Source organism: Dromaius novaehollandiae, chromosome 5, assembly GCF_036370855.1.
Source record: "Dromaius novaehollandiae isolate bDroNov1 chromosome 5, bDroNov1.hap1, whole genome shotgun sequence".
Classification (NCBI taxonomy): domain Eukaryota; kingdom Metazoa; phylum Chordata; class Aves; order Casuariiformes; family Dromaiidae; genus Dromaius; species Dromaius novaehollandiae.
This window is the reverse complement of record NC_088102.1, coordinates 67,326,215-67,352,910: the sequence shown is the minus strand read 5'-3', so window position 1 is coordinate 67,352,910 and position 26,696 is coordinate 67,326,215. Positions and strand designations below refer to the sequence as shown.

The 26,696-nt window shown below is 44.2% G+C and overlaps 1 protein-coding gene across 1 annotated transcript in view; it reads left to right on the top strand.

Moving 5' to 3' along the window:
- Positions 1-19,005, top strand: part of BRSK2 (BR serine/threonine kinase 2) — a 313,443-nt gene extending 294,438 nt beyond the window's left edge. Inside the window, 4 exon segments of the mRNA XM_064513155.1 lie at positions 3,444-3,491; positions 15,729-15,793; positions 16,462-16,663; positions 16,666-19,005. Of these exon segments, the coding sequence (XP_064369225.1) occupies positions 3,444-3,491; positions 15,729-15,793; positions 16,462-16,663; positions 16,666-16,913 (563 nt within the window). The 3' untranslated portion in view covers positions 16,914-19,005.
- Positions 19,006-26,696: the final 7,691 nt, after the last annotated feature.

Below are 26,696 nucleotides of genomic sequence, written 5' to 3'. Positions count from 1 at the left end.
TTCAAATAAGCACCCAAAGGCTGGGGACATGATAACTACCTTGGACCAGAGGAACTGGTGTCTCCCTTGACATCATCTCCTTTGATGGAAATGTTTACTGGGGGCTTTAAGCATCTGGCAGGAGATGCTCAGTGCTTTCTGGAGGTCTCAGAGGAGCAGTTGCTTGTGTGAGATTTCCTGGGCTGGGACAAGTCATAGTCTCACAGACATCAGGAGCATCACAAACCAGGCTGTTGGCTGTTTGATTGTGAAATTTAGGAAGCATAGAAACTCAGAAGTTAAAGAAAATAGAGGGAAAAAAAAGAGTGGAAATTTAGCAGCTTTTAATTTTTTAGTGGATTCAGAGCATGTTTGGCTTTCTCATGTTCCGATCAGGAAGGTCTTATTTTAAGCAAAGCATTTTGCCATCTGTTAATGAACTGAACTGGGTGTCATTTATAAGAGAGTCTTAGTCAAATCCAAAGTGTGAATGAGTGCCAGCAATCCTTATGAAATAGGGAATTAATTTATCATCAGAAGGATTGAGAGCCGGCACTGCCACTGTGCTTTAATTAAAAAATTAAACAGCACACGTGAAAAATGCAGTTACATGACACATCAGTGCTTCTCAGGCAGGTAAAGGCCTTTGGACTATGATCTTACTCATATAACATCTGGATCCTACAGGCACTGGGTTGTAGAATATTATCCATGAGCGGCAGCCGGCTGCCAAGAATCTAAGGGCCTTTCTAGTAAGGATGAAAATTCTACTTTAAAATTATAAAATATTTTATCATGTAGAATATTTATTAGAGCATAAATTACAATATGATGGAAATAAATGAGGTATTAAAGTAATTATTACAAGAGAGAGGCTGAAGGCGTATTAACTCTATTGGTCTTTCAGCAGATGTCATATGAGCTACAGTTTCTGGTGTGCTCATTTTTCCTATTCTTTAGGAGCAGGGAAAAAACACCTGATCACATATTGGGAAGAAAAAAAAAGGAAAATAGATTCTTGTGCAATTGCTGGGACTGGCCATGCAATATAGAGAATACAAATTAGGATTTTGCATAACAGTTTTAAGGAAGAAAAATTAAGGTTTTATTAAGTCTTCCTTTGATATTTTTCCATGGTCTTACATTCTAAAAGAGTTTTTATGTTTTTCCCTATCCATCAAAAACAATTCGATAACCTGCAAAAGTAGTAGTTTAGGAACAAAATGGATTACAGGGCCCAAGATACTAAGTTATCCAAAAGCCTGTGTTACATCCTTTTTTCTTTTGTAGATCTGTCAGTTTGTATTCTAATCACACATGATTAATATATTTAGATCTGTTATACAATTAGCTTTACATGAAATACTAAAAAGAGCTGTACTGACTGGAAATAACTTAGAAAAAAGACAGTATTCATCTGAAGTATTAACTTAAGTAACTTAATGAAGTATTAACTTGATATTTTTTAATTAAAAAAATCACAAATAAATAGAAATAGCTACTTCAGGAGAATCTTAGTAAAATCACCACAATGTTTACCTTTTCTGATATTATCCAAATACCACTTTTTTTGTTTCCAGATCACTAGTGACCTAGTGGCCAGTCAGTTTTGATACACTAGAGGGAAAGATTTCAAGTGATTTAGGTGGGAATTAGAAGGAATCTTTCAGTCATATTTGAGATTTTGCTGGCTTTTATGGGTTTTTCTGCACTCTCTCAAAGCATAACGGTAACGATTCCAGTATAGAGCTGTGTTACATTGCGTTACAACAAGGCGAAGTTGACCCAGATGGGGCTGGACAGGAACTACTAAAAGGCATCAAATGACAAACTTCTCCAGGTTATCAAAGAAAAAAATGATACAAACCTGTGACTGTGACTTCTGATCGTTGGCCCAGTCCAGCAGCTGTAGGCAATTCTTAACCCTGTTTAGGTATCTTCAGGGAGGAATGTGTTTTAGGAGCTTAATTTGTCTTCACTCAGTCAGAATATACACAGAATTTCAAAGATAAGTAAACTCTCGGCCTCTTTGACACCTCTGACACTTTGTTCCAAATCTTGAATCCTCTCTTCTCCCTCACCTCCTTCCTCTTTCCCCTCTCTCCTTCTTTAAGTCTTATGCCTTTCTGAGAGACCTTCCATGGGTGTCATCTCCCTTTCACCTCTGCCAGCCTGCCTCTGACCTTGAGGATGGAGACCATAGAGGTTCTCCTCAGATGCTCTGGCCAGTGTCACTGGACCAAGCACCTGCCCTCTCTGCTCCTTGCTCTCCCCCATGATCTCTGCAGCATTGGCCTGGCTGCATCAGAAGACACATCCATGCTCTCCTAGCATGGGTTAATACTGAGGGAAATAGCTTACCCAGGCATAGCCTCCCCTGCCTTTTTATTTTTTCCCCTGAAATTACTCTTCTCAGTATTTAAGGGGAGGAATGCTGACAAATGATCCTAGGCTCTCTCCTGCTGGCTTTTCAGCAGATCAAAATTTTGGCATAAGTGTGTATGTTTCCAAGAAGTCTTCGGTACATGAGTGCTCATTGAGAGGCCAAGCAAGAAGAGGTCTCAGACTGAACTAAGTGCATGAACTATTATCCACTTGCTCAACAGCCTGTGGATGCTCCCCATTGCCCAGCACTCATGGGCACAAAGATTTAGATCCCAAATGCGAGGGAGTCCTGGCTGATGGCAGATTCTGCTTGCCAGGAGGTTCTGCATGGAGATGCAGGACATGCAGGGCAAGTCCTTTTTACATTAAATCTTACATATAGAGCTCCTTCTGCTTGCTGCACCTGGGTGAGAAGCTCTCAGAGGCTGTGGGAGTAGGAGCTATACACAAAGCAGACAGGAATGTCTCAGGGCCAGATTCTGCCACCTTTTCAAGAAGTAGTTCTGTTGCCTGTGAGCAATCCCATCGAAATCAAGAAGAGTAAGAGACTACACGTGAATGAGAGAGGCAGGTTTATGGACTTGGACATTATCCTGTGGGGTCTGAAAGACATTTCTGAGCTGGTTAAGTAAATCCTGTATTCCATGTCCAGTAGCACAATAGGTGCACCTCCTCTCTGTCTCCAGGCTTTTGATGTACATAGATCAGCTGGCTGGACATTTTCTGGGTTTTGCAGGATAACTTACAAGCCTGGCCAGGTGAAACCACGTGTTTCAAGGCTTTTAGTTTGCTAATGTTGTGGTGAACATTTCCTACATCTTGTAAATTCCTTTAGCTGAGATAAAGAGGTGGGTGGAAGCAGTGGGACTGAGGCAAAATCCACTCTCAAGTTGTATGGCCAGGGTTGCACTGGCATAAATGGGTGGCAGAATTTGGCCTGGGCTGTGTGAAGCCCAAGATGTGTATATGTTTCCTGCTTCAGGTAATAATGTGCTAAGTTACTACTTTATGCACAGAGGTATGGAAACCTTTTTTTATGTTTCTCCCTCCCTCCCTCCTCTTTCCGTTCTATGATCCAGACACCACTAACTGTATGGAGTTGATGACTGGCAGACTTTCCAAATGTGGTAAGAACTTCCTTCCCTTCTGCCTTTTCTCCTTCCCCAGCCCCTGCTGAGCAATATATTACACGCCGTCCAGTCCCTTCCACCTGTTCTCCTTCCCTATTCCTGCCTTCCCACGCTCTTTGCAAGACTGCCCACCCCGTAACAGCCCACTTCCCTGGTGGACACAAGCACATCCCCCTTACTCCATCCCTATCCCTGCCGAGATGCACAGACTCTACCACAGCTTGCCCCTTCATAGCACAAGGGTGTGGTGTTGCACTTGTGATTCCCTCCCTCACTGTAGCCCAGGCCAGGAATTTTCTTTTTCTTTTCCGGGGTTTCTTTTTTGGTTTGTTTTTTCTTTTGTTTACTTGCTGCCTTTGATTCATGATTTTTCAGTCCCTTTTCTGCAGTGAAGCCGAATGCTGCCCTGCTAGCTGCTGTCTCCCTTTGTCTCCTGCTATTTATTGAGACAGGATTGCTATGCTGTTTAATTCCCCTTTGCACCCGCTCCCTTCTTCCCCGTGTATCTTTGGGGTAACACCCTTTCAGATCCTCCCAAAGACTCACTGCACACTATCTGCCAGACACTTAGCTAGTGTAAATTGTCCTAGTGCCGGTCTGGTCTTGGGGAAGCATAGTGAGTCCCTAGCTGGAGGAGCTGTGTACCTACTGGACTTTCAAATTTTTGCTAGGAATAAAAAAAAAAAATTAAAAAAAAGAATTTTCCTGCAAAACTTGCATCTCACCTTTCTTGGAGTTACATGAGTTTTGGCTAACTTGTCCCTTGCCTTCCCTCCTCTCGATGCACACGTTGGATTGTTTTCTTTCTTTCACTCCCTATGCCCATACTGACTCCTCCAAATACAGCAGTGGAAATACTCAAATGCTATGAGAGAGTGTTTGTCATCGTTCTTCTAGCTTGTACAGAAAGGTTCTGTGCAGGAGTACTCTGTTCTCTTTAGATTTCCATGCAGGTATCTGGTTTGAATTCAGGGATCTCTGTGAAAGGAAATACAACCCGTTGAGGAAGCGATCAGTGAGCTAGGACTGCTTCCCAGTTGGACCTGTGACTCCTGCGTCACAACTTTGTGCACTAAGGAAGGTTGTTCTAGGATAACTGCAGATAATACTAGGCTTATGCGTGTGTGATTGAGAGCAGAATTTGGCCCATTTCCTATAATTCAGACCATCTCTTTCCCTTAAATTTCAGCTTTGCTGGTGGGAGTTTTCACTCAGGGGGACTCATTTGATTTCTTATTTTAGATTTCTAGGTTTATCATTCCCAGTCTCCTCATTTAGGTGGTAGGCAGACCTCCAGCTTCTTCTTAAAGGCATCAGAGAGCAAATCCTTCTTCTCCCTCAAGCCTGAGTTTCTTGCCTGGATCTGGCATTCGCATCATACAGAAATCCTGAAATGCTGATTCTACTGATTATCTGCAAGTTAATTTAGCTACCCAGATACTAGCCAGTACTCTGCACTCTTTCGATTGTGCATTACCATTCACCTCCAGCTCAGCTGGGCCCTGCAGCCGTCACAGTGTCCGCATCAATCCAGCAAGGGCCAGAGGACAGTGACGGCCAGCAAGGAGGGTATTTTGTGGCAGCTACAGTGCAGACAGAGCACGTGGATAAATTCAGAGAAGAGAAAGGAAAGGTTGTAGGGTTTAATGGGGCTGCTTACTTTGACTCGTCTTCTTGTTGGTGCACTCACACACACCAGAAGTAGTGGTGATAGACACCGTGCCAAATTGCATCGTCCTGTGTGAGTGAGGAGCTATTCTTTTGCGCACAGGGGAGCTCACCTACAATTTAGGCAGGGGAGTGGAGGGGAACGATAACAGAATTTAGCCTGCTGTCAGCAAACTGCTCTCTATGACTTTGAGGACAGGCAGCCCCTGTGAAGTTGGTGCAATGTTTGCCTAGGAACAACAAATAGTGTAAAAAAAAACTGTACTGTGTGGGGTTTTTTGACTTCATCATTGTTCTGCATTCTGAGAATGAGCCCTGGGGATCGTTTTTGGAAAAGAGTTAACACTGGAGCAGGAAAAAAACCCACTGCATCAGATGCTTTATGTCCGGCTCAGCCATGTGAAAGCTCTGGTGGGAATGAGATGTACCTTTTCACCGACTATAAACCATTAAATGTTGTAATTAACGGCAAGGCACATTTATTTAGTCCTCTAAACGTTATCTCCTCTTCTGCTAGCAGTGGTCATCCATCCGCAAAGTGATTTTGCATATAGCAGTTGGCACTGAAAAACAAGTTACTCCTGAACAGCAGAGGTGTGTTGTAGGAGCTGCCGACGTCCAAATGACAAACAGCTGCTGTATCAGTCCAAACAGCTGCTGTATCAATCCTACCTGTGCACATTAGAAAACTGCTACTCATAATATTTCCCAATAGGAAGAAGGAAATCTTTTGACTCATAATAAGGTTAAAATCCACATTGGGATAGAAAACTTTGTTTTACATTTCCACCCATTTCAGCAGGAGAAGAGACATTTCTAGTGTCAGAAAGAATAAGCTGGTTTCCATCAAGTCTTTAATACCTTTTTGTAAGAATAATTTTACCTTGTGAAAGTTAAGACCTTTACATTTAAAATGTAGCTATAATCTGAAAAACTGCTTGTAGAAATGACACCTTCCTACTTAGCTGATCTGTTTCTTGTATGCATTCAGTCAAATCAGTTTAGTGACAAATAAGCCAAATAAGCTTTACTACTTTATGTGCTGCCATTAAGCCATATTAAGTCATCACAGCTGTAAAAGAATGAGCTGGATTCTGTTTCTTTTGGGCCAGGATTGAGAGAACTGTTTACTACCATCTGATCTGGTATTTTTGTCTATTCTACTGAAGAACAGGTTGCATAATTGACACTGAGGTTCTAATAGGTTCTGCAGAGCCTTTACATTAAAAAAAAAGAAAAAAAAATCAAGATAATATGCAAACTGAAAAGCCCCCGAACTGTAACTGCAAGGCTGGGATCTAGAAAGCAAATATCTTTGTAGATTGAGCACATCGAATCTGGAGCCATTGAAATATGCCACAAAGAAGCCCACAGTGCCGTTTCTGTAGTCCCTGTTCAGAAGAGATTCTATCTTTAAAAGCCTTAATGACTTTAAGGACTTTAAAGAGTGAGCTGAGAATTTCTTTGGGTGGTTGAATCAATAGTAAAGCTGGTGTAAAGCCTTTGATAGCTCCTCTTCTCAGCCGTCCCCAGTTTTATGGAGTCCTTAGTCACATTTCACCAAGCTGCAGGCTGCTGGCAAAAAAGCTCTGAAAATCCTGCCTAGTTCTTGACTTTACATTCTGAGAAGCACTTGTCAGGGAGCCTGTGAATTTTCCAGTCTCCATCCTGAAGCTGTCTGGGGCTGAGTCTTGCTGTCTCCAAGGAAGGCTGTCTTTGCTTGTTCCTTTCCATCCCTCATGACTCCTCAGGGATGCCTTAAGTTACCTCACGGGCACTTCCACGGAAATGCGTGATGAAAAGAGGAGGAAAGGTTATTAGGTATTATTCGTGCAGTCAAGTCAGCATCCAGTCAAATCAGGCACTGCAGAGACAGGCTTTCCTGCAAAGGCTTACACCATAACCCTGTGACAACAGGCTGGTCAGGAGACCTGGTGTTTATTGTTATGCATCCTGTATTGCTACTTGCAATTTGAAAGCTTGATTCCTGACACTGCAGTGTTAAACAGAAAGCCTTACAGATCCTTTTATGTACCAGTGACTGTCACCAGAGTGCTCTGATCACAGCAAAAGCACAGCAAGTCCAGTTGCCTTTCATATCTTCTCAATATATCTCACTCAAATCTCTTGGTTTCAGTGTCTTAGGAGTTTGACACTGCTTCTTATTCAGAGTCATCTGACTTTGTCCCCCACAGCCAGTAATTCTCTGTGCACGCAGAGCGACTGCACTGCTGTAAAGGCTTCTCTTCTTACCTCCTTGCAAAAGCAGTTCCATTCATACGAATGCAAGCCCATTTGGGAATGCATCCCAAACTACTTGAGAAATTAGGAGAGTTTTTGTGGTTTAAAACTGGTTATATCACATTTGGGTTGCAATTGCAGCATATAACTTTTGTGAGTGCTAATTTGGAGATGCTTGGTGTCAATAGCAGCAGAAAATACCTGGATTTGGTGCTCTTGGAAGTAATCCAGATCCATATTGTCATTACTTAGAGTAATCCTACTTGCTTTGGAATAGCCATTTGCTCTTCGAAGGGAGAGGAGGTGGTGATTTGCATTCATAAAGTCATACCTGATGGCAGAAACACTGACACTGAGAGCTGCAGAAAAAGTGTATGCTGCCCTCTCATGTGCAAGGCTTTTCTCAACATTTTTACACTGTGAGGTAGTCAGAAGATAACACTAATTTTTTATTAACGTTTCTGAAAAATGTGCTGGCTACTGGTGCTCCTGAGCATGGCTGATTCTTGATTCATATGGAAATATATTGTGACCCAAATGAAGGGTCAAAGGAAGAAGTCCCATGTGAAAAATGACATACTCAATCATGATATGTGGATCACAGTAAGCAAGATGAGTCTTTCCAAAGTGTTCAAGCCAAGTTTCCCACTTATCCTTGCCCATTCTATTAGTACTATTCGCTGTCCAAATACATGCCTGATTCCCTTCACACCATAGTCAAAGCTCATCATTCTAGTTGTTTCTTTTCCAGTGAATGACTTGTATTTTTGCAGTGTAGAAGAAGGTAGCAAAGAAAAGGTAACTTCACACTAAAGATGAATCCAGATATGTAAAACTGTTTGGTACGTGTCAGAACCTGTTTTCATACGCAGAGCCAGATTTTTACTCTCCAACACAAGATCTTTTCCTCTTTCTCTCTAATAATATCCATCTGGAGAAAACACACATCTCTCTCTTAATTAAGATCACTGTACTTTATTTATATAAGGCAGTGCTTCAGGATATTCTATGTGAATATTTGCTTGCTGCGATAAGCTAAATTTGAAGTGGCCTCCCTTGAAAATTAAATTGTATTTTGAAGGGATTGATTCAGAGGAAAGGAGGAATTAACATTTCATCAGTATACACAGATGGTTTCTCTCCTTAGGAGCAGGTCAGAGAACTTAAAAAGCCTAAGATCACTCTTGAACATCCAACGGGCAGGAAAGGACAAAAATCGTATTATTAAGAGCCAATACACTCCTGACATTTTTATGAACAAAAAATTAGAATGAAGCAGCAGAAGTTTTAAGAGAATGGGCAGCAACAATACCATCATCTGCTGTGGCTTTGAGAATGTAGATTGTCAGCTTCCCCTCTCATCATGCACTTGTACAGAAACCTTTGTAAAAGGACAGATGCAAAGGATTCTTGGGCTGAGTCCTCTACCAGCCAACTTGCCAGAACAGCATGATTTCACAACAAAATCTGGCATCTCTTCATCCCACCACTATCCTTGCCTGCTCTTTCAGTGCCACCAGCTGTCCAAATGAATGTATGATTCCCTCCTCTCCGTCGTCGTGTCTCCTTTCTCGAATGTGATGTGGTGGTGCTGGATTGGCCAGAACTATTCATCAGTAGGGGACATGGTTGTTTTTCTAATAAATTACTCATGCCTTAGCTCTGCAGAAGGTAGCAGCAAGGAAATATGTCCCATAAATTTGAGTCTTTGCTGCCTGTCTTCACCATTCACTAACTCATCACCCAAGAGCAACTTGTCTCAATTATAATGCCTGCAATGGGGAAGCTGAAACAGATCTTAGCTTCTTTGTGTGTGTATGCAGAGAGTGAATGTGCAAAATGGAGGCAGAGTGGCCATCTGGATACATCTGGCTAGTCACAAATATTGGGACTCTCTCCTGCAGAGGAGACAGGATGTTTTAGGGGAGCAGGAACAAGGATGGGTTATGTAGCATTTAAATTGCAGGTTGGTAGTTCATATCTGTCCAGGTACATACTGACTGAAAGTGCCCACCTTCTGCTGGTGGCATGAACACCTGTGCTAACAGTGTGTGTTAATCTGAGTAGTTTCTAGCAGTAGTCTCTTTCTGCAAACACTGCTATCAGTTGACATTTTTATTAGCAGAGTCCAAAGTGTTGCTGGATTCTGGAAAATAAGCTCTGTTCTTATCTTTGGAAATAGTGTTTCCCAGTTAGAATTCAGGAGTCCTGCTAAGAAACTGGAGTTGTTCTGCGGACTGTCAGTCTGTCTCCATTTTCTTGCCCTAAAACAAAATGAAATTGAAATAGCTGTCCCAATATGTAACTTATTCAGGAAGCAATAAAAGGGAGCTTGTTCTGGTCAACCTGTTGTGACAGCTTAAAATCCAGCAAATATGAAACCATGCCTTTATCCCTTGAAAAGCTTCTCTAACCTCGTACTCCCTATAGTTTTAGACAGGTACCAGTTTTGGGGTTTCTGCAGTTTCTTCAGTTCAGTTCAAGTGGACTAGGATGGGTTTGTAGAACAGGAGGAGGTTCTGTGTGATGGCCTCTAGCAAGACATTGCAGTGGTCTTTCTGTCATCCTTCCCAGTCTAGAGGGAAGCCTCATATATCCAACTGTCTGGCACATGAATTGAGCAAGAAATTCTCTCCGTAGTTTTCTTTGGTAGCCTCTGAGCTCCTTGAGGCATCTGTCTAGTTTGTATTTGTACTATGCCTAGACCAATGGCTCCTTAGCCTGAAGAAAGACCCCTGCATGATATTATAATTAAACAAATAGGAATAGGCCACTTTCATCTCTACCTTGTCCCTTATGCCACTAACTTTCAATGCATATATTCTTGGAATCGGTTCTGTATTTTAACTCTTCTGTTTTTGAAGGCAAAAGGGACTCTGCCAACAGAAAACAAGCAGAGAGACAAAAAAATGCCTAGTCTTAACAAAGAGGGCTAGAACTCTGTCAGAGTAGCAAAATAAATTTGAAAGGGGATGGATTATCTCCCATCAGAGAGTGTTTTGATGCTTTATGTGGTAGGAGTTGGATTTTTGCCACATGATTCACTGAAACCACAGCTGCTGTGGAAATACAGAACAAGTTAGGAATAAAAAAATAAGGGGATAAAGAGAAAAAAATGAGTAGAGGAAGAAAACCTCAGTAGCAGAGATAGGCTGAAGGCAGTCTGAAAGGATGAAAAAACAAGATGTAGAGAAGGAATGTGAGAAGTTAGGTTGACAAAGGGTCTCTCCATTTTCAGTGGGGACATATCTTTTTCCATTCACTTTCTCTCAAAGCCTAAGGTAAAGATGTAAAGAACCAAAATTTCTCAGGCTATGCAGAAGGGAAAGGCAGAGGATAATCCTACAGAAGGCGTATTTGCTTTGTGCAGCTTTGTGTTCAGCACCACAAGGAGCAGTGGATTAAAAATGCATAGACTTGAAAGAGATGGTTTCACAGGACAAGAAGTGCCTCAGGGTTTGCTTCCATTAAGTCAATGGGAATATTGCAAATTGCTTCAACAAAAACAGTTCATATCTGACTATCTTAAAATGTTATGAAACAGCAGGCTCGAATCAGTGACCGAAGCCTCCAAGCCTGTCCAGAAGCTGCTTGTTTGCCACCTCCTGTTAGCTTCCTGTTGAGGACTCTGAGGTGCTTTGCAAGGTCAGAGCAGACATGGACTTTCCTGGTGCCACCACCTGATTTTCTCTTTCCTCTCTTAACTGGGGCAGCTTTGCTCCCAGTACCTGTGACACCACTGGGAATTAGTCAATATCAGACTTCTTAGGAACAGTAATATGGAGAGTTAATATAAGCTGTCCGCCCACCTTCCTTTTACCTCTTTGTGTCTGTTCCCAGCCCTGTTCTTCCCTTTTAGCGCCTGTTGTATTCAGATGCGTTCCCAATTTCTTTTGTCATATTTGGACATGACAGTGTGGCACACCAATGCCACAAACCAATGCCTTCTCCATAAATACATCCCTTTAGCATCCCTTCAGTTCGTGACCCTTTTGTAAGCTTCAATGCTTATTTTCAAACCCGTTTCCCTTCCCAGTGGTCTTGCAAGACTCAACTCCTTGGTCTACTCAGAAATGCACATATCCTTCTCCTCCTAACAGGTATAAACCTAATGCTCTGAACCTCCCCTCCTGCCTCTGATCCTTCTCATGGTTTCTCACCCTTACTGCCCTTCATGCCTTCGTTGCTCTGTGTTGACAAATGTTTGCTCTCCAGGGGAAAGACCTTAGTTACAGATGCATGAAACACCAGGGAAATTCTGAAGAATCAGTGAGCTAAACTTTCATCCTTGCCCAGAGGAAGCGGGATCTCATCTCACTTTCTGAAATAGGAGAGGTACCCTTTCTGAGACCCCCAGTTGGCCTTGCAGGTGTAACAGCCTATCATGTATTTTGCACTGACTGTGAGGGATGGAAGATTGCTGAGAAGGCTGTTCTGTTCCATCATCAGCTGCATTTTCAAGTCTTGTTTTGCTGGCCATACAAGCCCAAAGGGAGCTGAGCACTGAGAGGAGCAACACCACTCACCATTTTCATGCTTCCAGCATAGCTGACCCATGTTTCTATATCCCCAGAGTGCAACATGAGGATTCTTTGTCCATTCAAAGACTGTTATCTAGACCAGCCCAAGTGTGGGCTAACAAGCTGTCACAGAGATACCATCGACACAGTGATTGTCTGTATTGCTCAGCATAGGATCAGTTCTCTGTTGACTGCAGGCTAAGAGAGTATCGTTACTACATATTTAATTGCAAGTCCAGTTACTACAAAAGGCAAAGGAAGGAAAGGGTTAGTGAAATGGCCTATTATTTTTCAGTAGCTCTCTTTAAATATCCCTAAGGATTTCTTACCTCCCATTAAAATTTTACCTGAAATTGCTGATTGTAAGGAATCCAGTAGAGATATATGCAAAGGAAAGGCAGACTGTTAAATACTCTTGCAGCAAGAAATCTCCAGGCACTTGAAAGCCAGTAGGGCATGGGGAGGAGAAAGGGTGGATGAATCAGGGGCTGCATATTTTAATAGGATGATTAAAAATCCTATGTCAGGATTCATCAAATACAAGACATACATACAATTTATAAAATGTTTTATTACTCCATTCTTGTAAATTGTATTTTTGTCTACTATTTCTGTCTATGCGAAAACTAAAACTTCCCCAATTCCTGCAGAGCGCTGCTTACTCTGCCCTCTTCTTTCCCTCTAAGCTTGTTGAACAAACTGCTCAGCTGAATAACTAGATACTCCTCTCCCCTTTTCTCCCAACCTGGCAGTCTTTCCCTCTCCAGCATTTTTTTCAGTGCTCTTTTTCATTCTCTCTGCTGACTCCATTTGCTTATGAAGATGAGGGGTCCAAAGCCACATAAAAAACAGATCTTTCCACATTCCTGCATTCAAGGTTGAGTGTTATGCTTCCTTTCTTTTTTTTTTTTATTGAAAGAGAGTACCCACCTAAAAAAACTAGAAATGAGTCTGAGCAGAGCATGTGCCCATAAACCTAACAGGTTTTTAGGGAGTCTTACAGAGGTGTCCGAATTAGAAGTCATAGATCTGGAACAGATATTCCCTTTCCAAAGCATGTGTGGGAGAGAGGCAGCGGGAGATCACAGAGCTCTGACTCAGAAATGACTGTGAGTTTCACAGCTTTTCCCATCTTAGCCAGAAATTGAGATGCATGTCTTGCCTGGCTGTTTGTTTGGGCCCATCTCTAAGGCTTCAGTTAGCTGAGTGATGCTCCTCCAGAAACTGGTGCACCAATGCTTGTGGCATTGCTGTAACTGAATGCACACATAGAACCAGTGCCAGCAGTAAATTAAACACAAAGCAGCAAGCAGAGGAAGACAAGGAATGAATGGGAGTGATGAGACTTTGAGATCCTTCGCTCTGCACAGGCCAGCCACTTGATTTTTCTCAACGCCTATTAACAGGCAGAGGAAAGCAGCAACTGCCTGGTCAGCACGGGGCAGAAAAAAAGAGCAACACATTCAGTTTTGCAAGGCACAAATACTGTATATTTCCTCTTTCCTTGCATAAGAGCAATTGATGTCCATCTAGTATTTTCCGTTAGAGGATAAGAAAGCACTTAACACACTCTTCACACAGGTCACCATACGTAGACAATATTTGCCTGCTGTAGTAACTGATTTTCTTATGTTTTTTGTAATAAAGGTGAAGGGAAATACAATATTACTGAGCCACCAGTGTCCGCTGACTGTGGATAAATGGTGATCTCTGCTATAAAGAAATCCCTTTGCTCCTGACTGAATGTTGCCATCTCAGGGCTGAGAGGTTCCACTCTCTTAATAGCATACTAGAGCAGCAAGGCAGAAAACAATGACCCCCTTTCCTTTCAGGAGCTGGAGAATTAATTTATTTAAGTGGGATGTAATGACCTAATTTGAATTTGTTAGAACAATGGAGCCAATAGTCCATTCTTGAAAAAACAATATGGGGTTTTAATGATCAAGGACCATCATCAACTCCCCGGTGTATATTAGATAAAAAAACAACACCTTGAACACCTATGTCCAGGGATTTTAGTATGTGAATTTAGTGTGACCCCCTCAGATGTCTGATCAGGATTGATCCCCCAATCCAAGAGAATTAAACGGGGCTAGAAATGCTCTTGCAAAGGTTACCTTGACCATGGTAGCCATCAGTAGCACGCCAGGCTTTCCACACATCCTCTGACAGGGGACAAGGCCAACACTGCATCCCTCTGCTGCCTGGTCGTCCAAAAACATAGTTGCACAGAGGTGTACCCACTACTGCAGTGGGCACTACAGCAGGAGGAAAGAACCTGCTGTACAAGTCTCATCCTCAGTGGGTGAGACCTGACAGGTCCAGCCTGAGCTGTCGTGTGTCACAAAGCCTCTGTGGACTGCTGCTGAGTTGGTACCACTCATGCTGAGATGCAACTGGATCTTTAACTGCATTGGACTTATCCTGGCAGTAGGGGATTAAATGACGATTGTCTGGCCCTCACCAGTTCAGGTGTTGTATGTCACCATCTTGGAGTTACATAATACTGACCAAATCTACCCAAGCATGTAGCTGTTAGGCAAGCACATGAGAGCTCCTTAGATAGTATTTCTGCCTTGTAAATTGAGGAGGTCTCAGACGTGCACACCTTCAGAGGGCTTTTTTGAAACTCATTGCATTCAGCCCGGGGTCTGTCTGTTCCCTTTGGCCCCTGGAGCTGGGTCTGTGATGTGTCATGCTCCAGAGCAGCCAATGGCATTGGTAAAGTGAAGGTTGGGTTTGATCAGAAGGTGAAATGGTGAACAAAGAGATTTTTCAGTGGCATGAAAGGTTATATTCTCACATGTGCACAGTGCCCAACCCATGTTAATAGTGCAGCCTGCTCCGGTGGCTAGCTTAATGAGACGGCTGTTCTGTTTACAACACAGCCTCCGTGACGCTGACATTCATTACAGTGGAGTCAGGAGCCACAGAGGAACGTGGGGCTGCACGCTAAGAAGAGAGAGCATAAATTCAGGACAACGAGGAAGCAGTTCTTGGCCATGGTAGTTCCCAGAATAGTCACAGGCGTAACAGCCTGCTTCTACCAAGCGGTCTGCATCTTCTTTTCCAGATGCGTGTTGTAAGAAGGATCTGAAGGTGCTTAGAAGCTTGCTAGCTCAAGCTACAAATCACGCATGCATATGGAGGTAGTCTTGTCAGCCATAGCTCATTTTTCAAACGCTTTTCCCCTGGAGCACTCAGGTGCTTCAGGCTTAGTGGCTGAAGGTGAGCAAGGAGACTTTCAGAAAGAATCCAAACGCAAGCAAGAAAAGCAAAACGCCTGGTGTAGTCAGGAAACGTAGCAAGGCTGCAAAGCAAAGCATCAGTTGGTGACAGCATACAAATACCCCGTTTGTAATAGAAACAATAACATAGGATTTGCCTGTATCCAGGGTTACATTCACTGACCTTTCAGTGCTGAGTTGCCAGGTGACACCAGGTAACAGAAATATTTCAGCAGCACGGCACTATGTGCTCCTGCTAGGTGAGACAGCTATGCCCATCCACTCAGGAGAAAACTAGGACCTTCCCCCTTGGTGCTTTATGCTCCCAGCCTCTTTATTTCTGTAGGTATCCCATCCTAAACACTCTTCCTCCTCCTGCTCATTGTCTTCATCCCCCACAAACCCCCACGCACGTGGCTCTGGATCTCCTCATCATGTTCTTCTCGTTAAAAACCCCATTGTTCATTTGTTTGTTTGTTCTCTTTCTCTCTCTCCTCTTTTTCTCTCTCTTTTCCCTCTCCTTGTTTTTTTTTTTTTTCTTTCTTTCTTTTTTTGTCTCCTCTGTTTTGTGTACCCAGGCAGCCCATTGAGTAACTTCTTTGACGTAATTAAACAACTTTTTTCAGACGAGAAGAACGGGCAGGTGAGCCATCCCCCCGGCACGCCAACCAAGCATAGCGCAAACAGCAAGCGGAGCGATTCCGGTTCTAATGACTATGGGTCTAGAGGAGACAATAAGTACCCTGCTGGCAAAGACAAGGCAAAGATGGTCTCATCAGTCGGCCTACAAGACCAACCTTAAATAAACACATAAAAAAATTAAATAACTTAGAAAAAAAAAAACAAAAAAGCAAGAAAGAATGAAAGAATATTCCTTAGTAAGCTAGCCTCTAAACTAGAAGGATGTATATACCTTGCCACAACAGTACAAAACTGTCTATAGACAAATTTTGTATGAAGGAATGACTGTATATATATACATATATATATTTATATATGATATATAATATATATCTCAGAAACAAACACAAAAACAAACAAACGAATGAAAGAATGAAAAGAAAAGAAAGAAAAGAAAAGGTAGCACAGATGACAAACCCAGTTCGCCAGATCTTGGGTTGTGTTTTTTTGATTGTTTTTTTCTCCCTTTTTTTGAGTGTTTTTCTTTTTTTTCCTCCTTCCTGATTTTTTGGGTTTTTTATTATTATTATTATTATTATTTTTGTTTTGTTTTGTTTTGTTTTGTTTCTTGTTCTGTTCATGCTCTCTCTGTGTTTCTGACGACACCACTTGTTTCCGCTCTGCTACCAGGAATTATCCCGAAAAGTTAACATGTCAGCCACGGCTTCACCTTCTGTGCTCTGCGGACACTTGTTGACGGAAGGCAACCGATGTAGACTGTCCAAGGACCAGTCCTGTTTGAGGTTCCCAGCCTCCCCTCTCCCTTCAGGAAGTGGGTTTCTCCCCCACTTCTCCCCAGACACCTCCCCAATGCACGCTTTTTTCTTTTTTTTCTGGCTTTTTTCTTTTTTGGTGTTCCACGAGAGAGATCTGCTCAGTTATGGGATTGCACAGTCTGGGCTGAAAGGAGGTTGCAAATTGTTGGCGTGAAACCTCTGCCCTGGGCAACTTCTGTCCGTGCAGGTGAACTCAGCCCGGTGGGGAAGGGTGCGGGGGCAGGAGATGGGTGTAGCGGGAGCGCAGTGTTCGTGAATCCAGAGCGCATTCTCATCAGAAACCAGCCAGGAGCAACTCCAAACTAAGCGTTGAACCAAGACAATATTGGGGAGCTTCATCACAGGATTTTCTTAAACTTCTTTTTCTCCCCACCACCTTTTCCTTTTCTTTTCCCCCCTTTTCTTATATATACATATATATATTTATATTTATGTATAAGTATACATATATACATATATATATATATATAAAAAAATAGTTTGGTTTTTTTTTTTTAACTGTATCATTTTGCTTTTTGACCTGCTGGAAGGGGAAAGGAATAAACTTAGGAGGGAGAGGGGGTTAAATGAATAAACACATACAAACAAACATTAAAACTTAGGGAAAAGGCAACTTCTGGTAGCAAAGAAGAGGGACAAGATTCTGCCGAGGACTGTCTCTCCCGCCGCCAGGCACAGTTGCCGCTGCTGCTACTGCTGCTCCTCCTTCGACACCTTCCTCCCCATCTGTCAACTCCCTGCCACTGTGCCACCGCGCTGGGACCTTCTTCCACCAGCTGGATCCTCCACCACACCCTGCATTTAGATGCAATTGTTGTGTTGCTAGTGCTGCATTGATATCAGTATTATTTCTTTAAGTTAACAATTTCATTTGTTGGCTTGGGTGATTTTTTCTACAAAAAAAAAAAAAAGAAGATTAAGAGGAGGAAGAAAAGAGACTTATCTTGGGTTTTATTTCCTGTGTGTGTGTGTGTGCAAATCACTGGCACTTAAGTTCATCTGAGCAAGACAAGGTGGAGTCAGGGCAATGGGAGACTTAATCACGAAGCTACTGTAAACTTTAAAAATTACTGCAAGATATTTTTATAAAGTTTTTTTTTGAAAGGGGGAGGAGGGTGGGATTGGTTGGATGGGGACCTTTTTTTGTGTTTCAGTTATTAGGTCTTGGTTATTTATATATACATATATATATATTTAAAAAAATAAGCTGTTAGATATATCTTCTGTTTAATAATTGTGTAGAGGCAACATTGATTCTTATTTATTTTGGGGAGGAGGGGGAAAAAAGACACAGAAGCTCCTTAAGTGTTCATCTTGTGACTTTGAGAAAGAAGAATTGTCGCCTTTTTTCCTCCTCCTCAAGAGTTACGTGACCAAATGTAACTTATTCTGGCCCAAGCTCAAAGGTTAATCAAACAAAAAAACGTGGTTTTACGCGTGGAAGACAAACACACAATGAGAAGTACTTCTTGACTGAGATTTTAAGAATGTAGGCTTAGCATTAGTGTTCAGCTCTTTTATGACCTTCAATTGCTGCTCGTTGGGTTCCTATGGGTGTATGTTGTATCGCAAGATTATTTTTTTTTTAATGATAATGTTGGATGAGTTCTCTTTTTTGTTGTTGTTGTCGTTGTTGTTTTTTTTCATCATTTTTCCCCTTCTTGGACCAGTTTTACTTGTACATAGGTTTGAAGATTAAAAAGAATTTTTAAAGACACAACTGGGGCAAAGACCTTTGACTTTTGCCCTGTTTCCCCATTCCCCCAAATGGGAGGGATTTATTTTATTTTTTGTTTTTATTTATTTATTTATTTTCCCTATTCTTGAACTTTTCTCTCGTATTGCTGTGTGCATGTCAGACACCAGGGAGTGATGGCTGGGGAGGGGGGGAGGCAAGGGTGCAGGAGAGGGGGGCAGTTTTAATTGCATGACATTGCTGTAAATTAGTCTCTTTTGCTTTCGTTGTCTTTCCTGCCTCCGCCCTCTCTCTACTTCTCCTCCAAGCTCCCCTCCCATCACCCCCGTCCTTCTTTTCCCTCTTTTCTCTTCCCTTGTGTATAGATTTTGATGCTTCTGTTACATTGTACCTCTACAAAAGGCTGGGATTTCAATACAAAATAATAATAATAATTAAAAAATACCTATATCAGCAAAACCCATGTGGTACAAGCAGGAAGGGGATTACTTACACAAGATATAAGAATAAATGAAAGCAATACCTCTTGTTATCCTTCCTATTTTGTACTTTGAAGACACACACGCGCGCACACACACATATACAGACACAAACTGACATTATTTAACGGTTTAAAATGGACAAAGAAATCTGATGTATCCCTTGTTAAATAACTGTGAGCAACTTTAGTTCAAAAACCAATAAATTCATTCAGTAAAGATACTAGCTGTTGAGTGTCCTGTTTATGTCCATGCAAAAGAGTTTCTTCTCACCAGTGCCAGACCTGGTAAGTAGAATATCCATGTTTTCTACGCCAAGGCAGAAGATTGCTGGCACATGGGATGGCATCCTCCTACCTGAAGAATTAACATTGTCTTGTTGCAGCTTTTGGGTCTGTACGTGCTTCACCCAAAGTCTCTACCCTTGCAGCAAAAACACGCCATGAAAGGGGAAAAAGCAAGGACAGCTCAACCCCATAGGTCTGCTTTTCACAGTAACACTTGCAAAAGATGAAGCTAAATTGCAGACAAACGCAAACCCCCAGATCTGAACCAGCTTGAAACCACTATCAGAAACTTGCTGCTACTGATCATCTGTAACCTGAGCTTCTCACATTGCTTCCAGATTTAGCATAGGAAGGATTTCTCCACCCTCCCTGCCTGAAATACCCTGTCACATACATTTGAAAAGGTTTATCAGGTATGTCCCTGGATTGCTTTGGCTTTTGTTGTTGACTGGTTTGTATGGCTGCTGGCTTGTCATGTGTCTCTCACAGCTTTTGGGTGCTCACACTTAGGCTGGACCTGTAACTTCTTCCAAGCCATAAGGAAAACCTGGAAATTCACCTTTCAGGCTCAGAGGTTGGCTGGCACACGCAGGAACTGCGACCTGCCTGGATGCTTCCCCATCTGACCCGGCCATCCATTAGGGCTGGTAGTATCACAGTTGCTTGTGAGCCTACAGGAGACATAAGTCGGAGAAGATGGCACCGTCCCTTTGAACATTTTGAGTCCCAGACCCTGCGTTTGCAGCGTCCCAGTCTCCCCCACGCTCTCCCTTTCTCTGCCTGCACTGCACCCGTCCTCGGCCGCTCTGCGAAAGACCGAACCCCAAAATGAAGCGTTACTCCGGGCTGGGGCACAGCCTCGCGCCGCTCCGGCGCCGCCGCCGCGCTCGCGACGACCGTTGGGCGCGGCCGTTAGCGAGTCACCTCGGCGCGCGCCTGCGCGGGCGCCGCGGCGACCGTTGGGCGCGGCCGTTGGGGACTCGCCTCGGCGCGCGCCGCGGCGACGGTTGGCCGCGACCGTTGGGGAGTCGCCTCAGCGCGCGCGGGACGGCGGAGGGAAGCGGGCACCGCGGCGGCTGCTGCTGCTGCTGCTGCTCCCGGGGCGCCGGCCCCGTTGCGGGCTGCCTGCTGCTTCTCTCGAAACACGCGGTCCCTCCCGCTCCTTCCTCTCGCAGGGGCGCTCCGAGCGGCGGCGCGGGGAGCACAGCGGAGCGGAGCGGAGCGAAGCAGGTAGGGTCCGGGGGAGAGGCGGGAGGCTGGCGGGGCCGGGTCGGAGCACCGCCGCGCCTGGGCGAGGGAGGAGGGCACCTTGGCTCGGTGAGGAGCGCCGCGGTGGAAGCGAGGGGCCGGGTGCCTTCTGGAAGGTTCTGTGCCGCCGGCCCGGCCACCTCGGCGGGCCCGCGGGGTGGAAGCAGCGGGAGGGCCCCTGAGCAACCGGGGCTGTGCCTGGCGTTTGGTTGGCACGACCTACGAAGCCTTCCTCCATGCGGGGGTCGGATCAAGCGTGACAGCCTGGCCCGCAGCACCTGCGACCCTGCGAGGGCCTCGGGGAGGGCGAGGGCAGGTCGTGGTGGTCAGGAGATGTCTTCTGCAGGCCTCGTTATGGCAAGTGAGGGGAATGGGCAGCACTTTCCCATCTTGTGGCTGTTTGAGGCTGTGGACTGTGTCCAGGGGCTGAGCTGGGCTGGGCAGGCTGCAGCTAGAGCTGTTCCCCCTCAAGTAGGTGGCAAGCTTTCCTGCCCAGCAATGCCGTGAACAGTAATGTGTAAGGAGAGTGTGTGCACTTGTAGGAAAAGGGCACTTCAGAGGGGGTAGGGGCATCAGAGCAGCTGTCGTTTCTCAGGGGTGCCATGAGGATGGTTTTGCACCGTGGCATCTTCCATAATGTGTGTGTCAGTCTCTGGACCTTTGTGTTGGAGTAGTGAAGTTGTTGTTAAAACAGGAGCTTTCTAGGCAGGCTTGTCAGAGGAAGTGCCTCTGGAGGATATCCTTGATGCAGAAAGGTCTCAGTAGTGTTCCAGACTCACATCTGTAGCCGACAGTTTCCTGGGAGGGTGTAGTTCTGGCAGATGGCGTCTCTAGGGGACAACTGTCATGTTAGCACCTGCTGCAGAGGTGGGGTGTGAAGGTTTGTACTGCAAATGTCATTGGATGTGGGCGAGACAGGGATGTGCAGGAGGTCCCGAAGCCATTTGTGCCAGGGGGCAAGGTCAGATGGGAATGGGATCGCATCAGTGTCATAGTTCTCTCTCTTTTTCCTTTTTTTTTCTTTTTTTCCTTTTCTCCCCCCCCCCCCCCCCGCCCCGGTGTTCTTACCAAATAAACTCTTAAAAGCTAGGGCATTTTTAAGGTGTTTTTGGACTTACTGATCTGCTAAAACCTAAGGGAAGGGGGAAGCAACAGGATGAGGTGAGTAGAAAAGCTAACAAAGGCCAAGGAATTAAGGGAATCACAAGTATTGTGGGATTCAGGCTCTGTAACACTGGAAACTCACAACTGTGAACTAGCTCTGTGTCATTTGAAGCCCTAAAAGAGAAAGGAGATGCTGGCTTGGAGTGCAATGCAGGTGAATGAGATTTTACAGGGATGTGGAGGAGACTTGTGATTCTGGCATATCTGGTTCTCTCTCTCTTCATGGATTTTCAGAAGTGTTCCTAAATTCCTGTGATCTTTCTATGTCTCCAGTATTTAAAATTATGATCCCCAGAAGAAAACAGTAGTTTGCATAGCTGAGGACCTCAGCTTTAGGGCCTAGCCACATTACTTTTGCCTTCTTGTTTCTCTGTGTTGTAACACAGTCTGCAGCTACGTGATGTTATATTCTCATCCTTAGTGCATAGGATGGACTATATTTTGGAGTGAGTTGAGTTTATATTTAAGCTGTTTTCTGCAGAATATCCTTTTTCTTGTACCTTAAATCAACAGGCAAGTAGTAAATGAAGCAGAGGATTTTTGGGGTGCCTCTGTGGTTAAGGTAGCTGGATTATCCATGCTGTCAGGTGTTGGCCGTTGTCTTTGTCCAAACCTGGTAGCAGGTGATGGCTGATGAGATGCCTTGAGCTGTGACACCTGTTCTTCATCTGAGCTCTGCAGCTCTCCTGCTCATTTGTGAGAGCCCAGCCCCTCACACACAGTACCTAAACCACTTTGTACGTTTAAAGTTCATCTGTCTCATTTTCTCTTTGTAACGTAACACAACACAAAACCTTCCAGGTGCATTTTGAGGACAACAGAAGTGTGTAAGACACTAGGAGTCACTTTCTGTTTATGCACACACACACGCGTGCACACACTTTGTTTAGATAGAGGCATATGTGAAGAATGCATTTACGCTCACGGTGAACTATTACTCATTGGACCAGTGCCTGTCATGCACTATGTAAACAATAAATTGTGTATATTCAACAAATGATCTGCTGAGGCGGTAGTCATGGAGGTAAATCTCATCACCGCATGTGAGTGTACAGTCTGGGGTTGAGAAAGAAGTCAGTTTTGTTTGACAGCACGAATGCAAATTGTCCAAGCCTTGCAAGTGGCGCATAAAAATTTTCTCTGTAGTCAGGTTGTCCTTAAGAAATTGATCTGATGCAACTGACTGAGCTTTAATGTTCACCCTAGGCAGAGGCAAGAACTAGTGTTTGTAAAGACAGCCAAACTTTTGTAAGGCCTTCAGGTAGACCTAATGCTGGCACCTACTTTTACCACGTGTGGCTTTCTTCCTGCTGATAGTCAGTGCATTTAACCTAACAGGCTTGGATATTTTTTTTAAATATTGCAGCAGAAAGCCCAGGAGGATTGTCTTCTTTGTGCAAGTATGTAGGACTGGTCCTGGTACCTCTGCTTCATTTCGGCTGTATACTAAAAGTTATGTATGAGCTCATGATAGAAGGGCAGAGTGTTTTGGTGAGGAAGATTATTTTAGTTCCGACTTTCTTATTATAGAAAACAACAGGGAGGGAGACACTTGTTTAAAAACCGGAAAGTATCTTAGCTGTTTGTTGTACCGTTTAATCTTCTTATTTTATTTAAGACCACTTCAACAGCTGCAGCTCCTATTTAATTTGGAGAATAAAACCCTAGCAGTTCAACTGTCTGGGGACACTTGAGGCCACAAGTGGAAGGGAAACCTACATCGAGGGCGAGTCCTTTCTTCTTAATGCACAACTTATTGTGTGGGTTATTTTTAGTGCTGTAATCTTGCTGAGTGCTGCTGAGAGGAACTGTGCCAGGCAGGCTGGCAGGCTTTGAAGGGCTTGAGAAATGGGATTTCCTGTTCCACCGGCTCAGAGCTGACTCTTGCCATTGTCAGGAGCTATTATCGCCTTCTCACAGCCAAAGCAGATAACACAGCTTCAAGGTCAGGGAAGACACAAGCTCTCATGAGCAGCATTAGCAGAAGGAAGAGTTTGCTTGCAGTCAGGGCGAGTGTTTCTGTAGCTGCTGCAGTCAGGGTCCTCTGCCCTGGCAGAGGAGTCTACTTGTAGACCACAGAATCAGAATTGTTGAGGTTGGAAGAGATCTCTGGAGATCATCTAGACCCCCTCCTCTCCCCTCCCCGTCCCCAGCTCAAAAAAGGGTCAGCTAGAGCAGGTTGTTCAGCACCGTGACTAGTTGGGTTATGAATATTGCTGGGGCTGGAGACTTCACAGCCTCTCTGGACAACCAATTCCAGATAAAACTGCTGGGAAGAAGAGGGAAATTTATTTCTCCGCTCCTCAGCTTCTGCTGACCTGCTCCTCACTGTGGGTTTTGTGCGTCTGCTGAGTATCATCTCTAGTATGGACATACATGGCACTAGAAGGTGGTATTGGTCAGCCTTGATGGTGTGGCATATTTTCCTTTATGCTGTTCAGAATGGAAGGAAAACAGGTCAGTCCGGAGAAATAGCAACCCTCGATGTAGGAAGCACTTCCAGATAGTGAAATTGTAAAAAAAAAAAAAAAAAAAAAAAAAAAAAAATCTGTTTACAGAAAAATCTTATAGGGTCTTGAAAAATTATTCAGATCAAGATCATGACTTCAAATTACAGTGTCTGCTTTGGGTAATTCCTCTGTGAGACATCTTTGTTCCTAAAGTAAAATCAGTTTTCAGAATGGATGAAGCTAAACAGAAACAAGCCACTCTTGTCTCAATAACAGAGTGTCCTCACTGGAGTTACCTAGATTTAGGTTCCAGCATAACCCTGTTTGTGACAGTTGCCTAGGCCAGGCCTCCTCTTTATGTAAATAATACAGTGGAATAGTGATTTCTTTTCTGTCTGAAGCAAATTACTTCCATGCTTTTGATACAGAGTTTGCTTGCAGTTAGGTGCAGGAATGCAGAGGGGATGTATTAGAGCTACATAAGTTAGGGATGCTTTGCGGATATGCAAGAAGCCATTTTCATGGCTGTGTTAAAGATGGAGTTGTGACTGAGACTTCACATCACTGTATAGGAGCTCTTGTGCTCTCCAATTTATATAGGGTTTCTAATCTATACTTCTGTGTATAAATGCAGTATAAGAAGTTGTTTCTCTCGAAGAGCTTTCTGTTTCAGCACTGAGTCACACAGCAAGAGCAGAAACAGGGACACAGAGAAGGTAGAGTTCGTGCTTATAGGAAAAGCTGGGACCAAAATCTGTTCCCCATGTCCTGTGCTTTAGGCCAATGTTTTTGATGGTCTGTGATGCCTCTCCGCAACTGGGGTTCTGCATGGGCTAGTGAGAAGAGGACTGGGCTCGGACTATAACGCATCTTCGCTTCAGCTGTTTGCCTGCTGTATGGCAGTAGGCAACTCTCCTCTTGTGCCATTTTACGGATGGAGAAGCTGAGAAAGGCAGTGACGCGTGCTCCTTTGCAAAGTGCTTTGAGGGTGACTGCTGAAAGTGCGGTACAAGTAGGCAGTTTTGTTAGAGTGTTCCTGTTTTGCGCCAGTTGAAGAGCAGAAAATGGGTGTTGAATAAGAAGCTGGCATTTTGTCCAAAACATACCAAGTTTATGATGTGTTGCTGACTCCTAATTGAGACATCTCTGTGTGAGCTATACTCGGTGTGAGGGTCAGGAGTACTTGTTTTGCTTGCACTGAGGTAGCACAGAAATGGCTCTGGAGTGATGCTAGGTGCAGTTCTCCTCTTGTCAAGACAGATGTTTGTGGCACATGGTGTGGCTTGGTAGCATCCTGATCTTAAGCTTCTGGAGTTTAGAGATGTAGATTCAAATAACAGTTATCCTTAATCCCTCAGTGTGAAGGTGTTTGTTAGGTACTGGGATGACAGAGCAATGATGGCACAGCTCTGTCAGTACTTTACAGAAATGGGATTGAAAGCTTACTCAAGCTAGATGAAATTAGTAAAGAAAGATGCCTCTTGCTCTGCTGAAATTCCAAGTGAGAGCAGGTGTCTAAGAGAGAGAGTACAACTCTCTCCTTCCCTACCCCTTGCATTATGATCAAATATGTAATGTGATGGGGGGGGGTGTTAAACTATTCATACCTTCTAGCTGTTAAATGGAGTCCTAATTCCTCGTAGCGTGCAGGTTGTCTGACATCAGAGCTGGTGGTTTTCCTGGTGCCGTACAGGTGTAACAGCCATGGCAGTGCCCCAGCAGCCACGTATGTCAGAGTCCTGTATCTGGCTGAATGAGAATTGCATGCAAAGAAGGACATTTATCTTTTGTTTAGCTTGGTAGGACTTGGTGCTGCAAGTGACTATGGTCAGAGTTAATGGTGGAGGGGTCAGTGCTCATTTTGAGATTGCCACAGCCACACTGAGATGACAGTGAGATCTGGCCAAAGTGGGCTCCGTTTGCTGCTCCATTACAGATTCCCTGTGCGTGTTGCTTTGCCACCCTTGTTTTCGCTGTGTGGAGTGGCAGATCCTTTCCTCTCCCCTGGGTTGGGAGGGGAGGCCTGCAGAAGCTGCCATTGCAGTGCCGGCTGCCAGCCAGCAGCGGAGCTGCGTGGGAGCATGCCTGCAGGAGACTCGCTGCACGTGTGCTCAGCATGCTGACACCGACCCCTTTGGGAAGCCTGGGTCTTCAGTTCTGGGTAGGGTCAATGCCCCGATTAGCTTATATTATACTTACCAGGATAACCCTTGCTCTGTACGCTGATATTAACGTGGTATATCACGTAGGTGATTATGGAGCACAAGATTATATGTTAATCCCCACCCTCCCGAATTATTTCCACACCTATTAGGCTGCATTTTATCTACTGTTCCCTGATTATCTGCTGTTCCTGACTATCATTCATTTGTGAATAATGACTCAGCAGTTGCTGACTTGGTAAATGCTGCCCTTCTGCGTCTTGACCAGGCATACGTTAGTGATGAATTGTCTGGTTTGACAGCACAAGAAGACACTAGGAGCCGTTCTTGAGGCTTCATCCTGTCGTGTAGCATGAGGGGTTCATATGGGTGCCGGGAGCTCTAGGGGTAACACAGCAGGCCCCTGTGCCAGCTGAGTGCTGTTGGCAGGAGTAAGTTTGGTGTCGGACAGCAGGTCCAGCTGCATGGATGGAGTTGGAGGGCTGGCTTCCATGAATTTCTGCCTCTGCCAGAGAGAGGAACTGTGCTGATTGTGTTTCTGATAACAGGGGACTTAAAAGTTTGTGCAGTTTTCTTACGGGTGATGTTTTCAGTGCATGTATT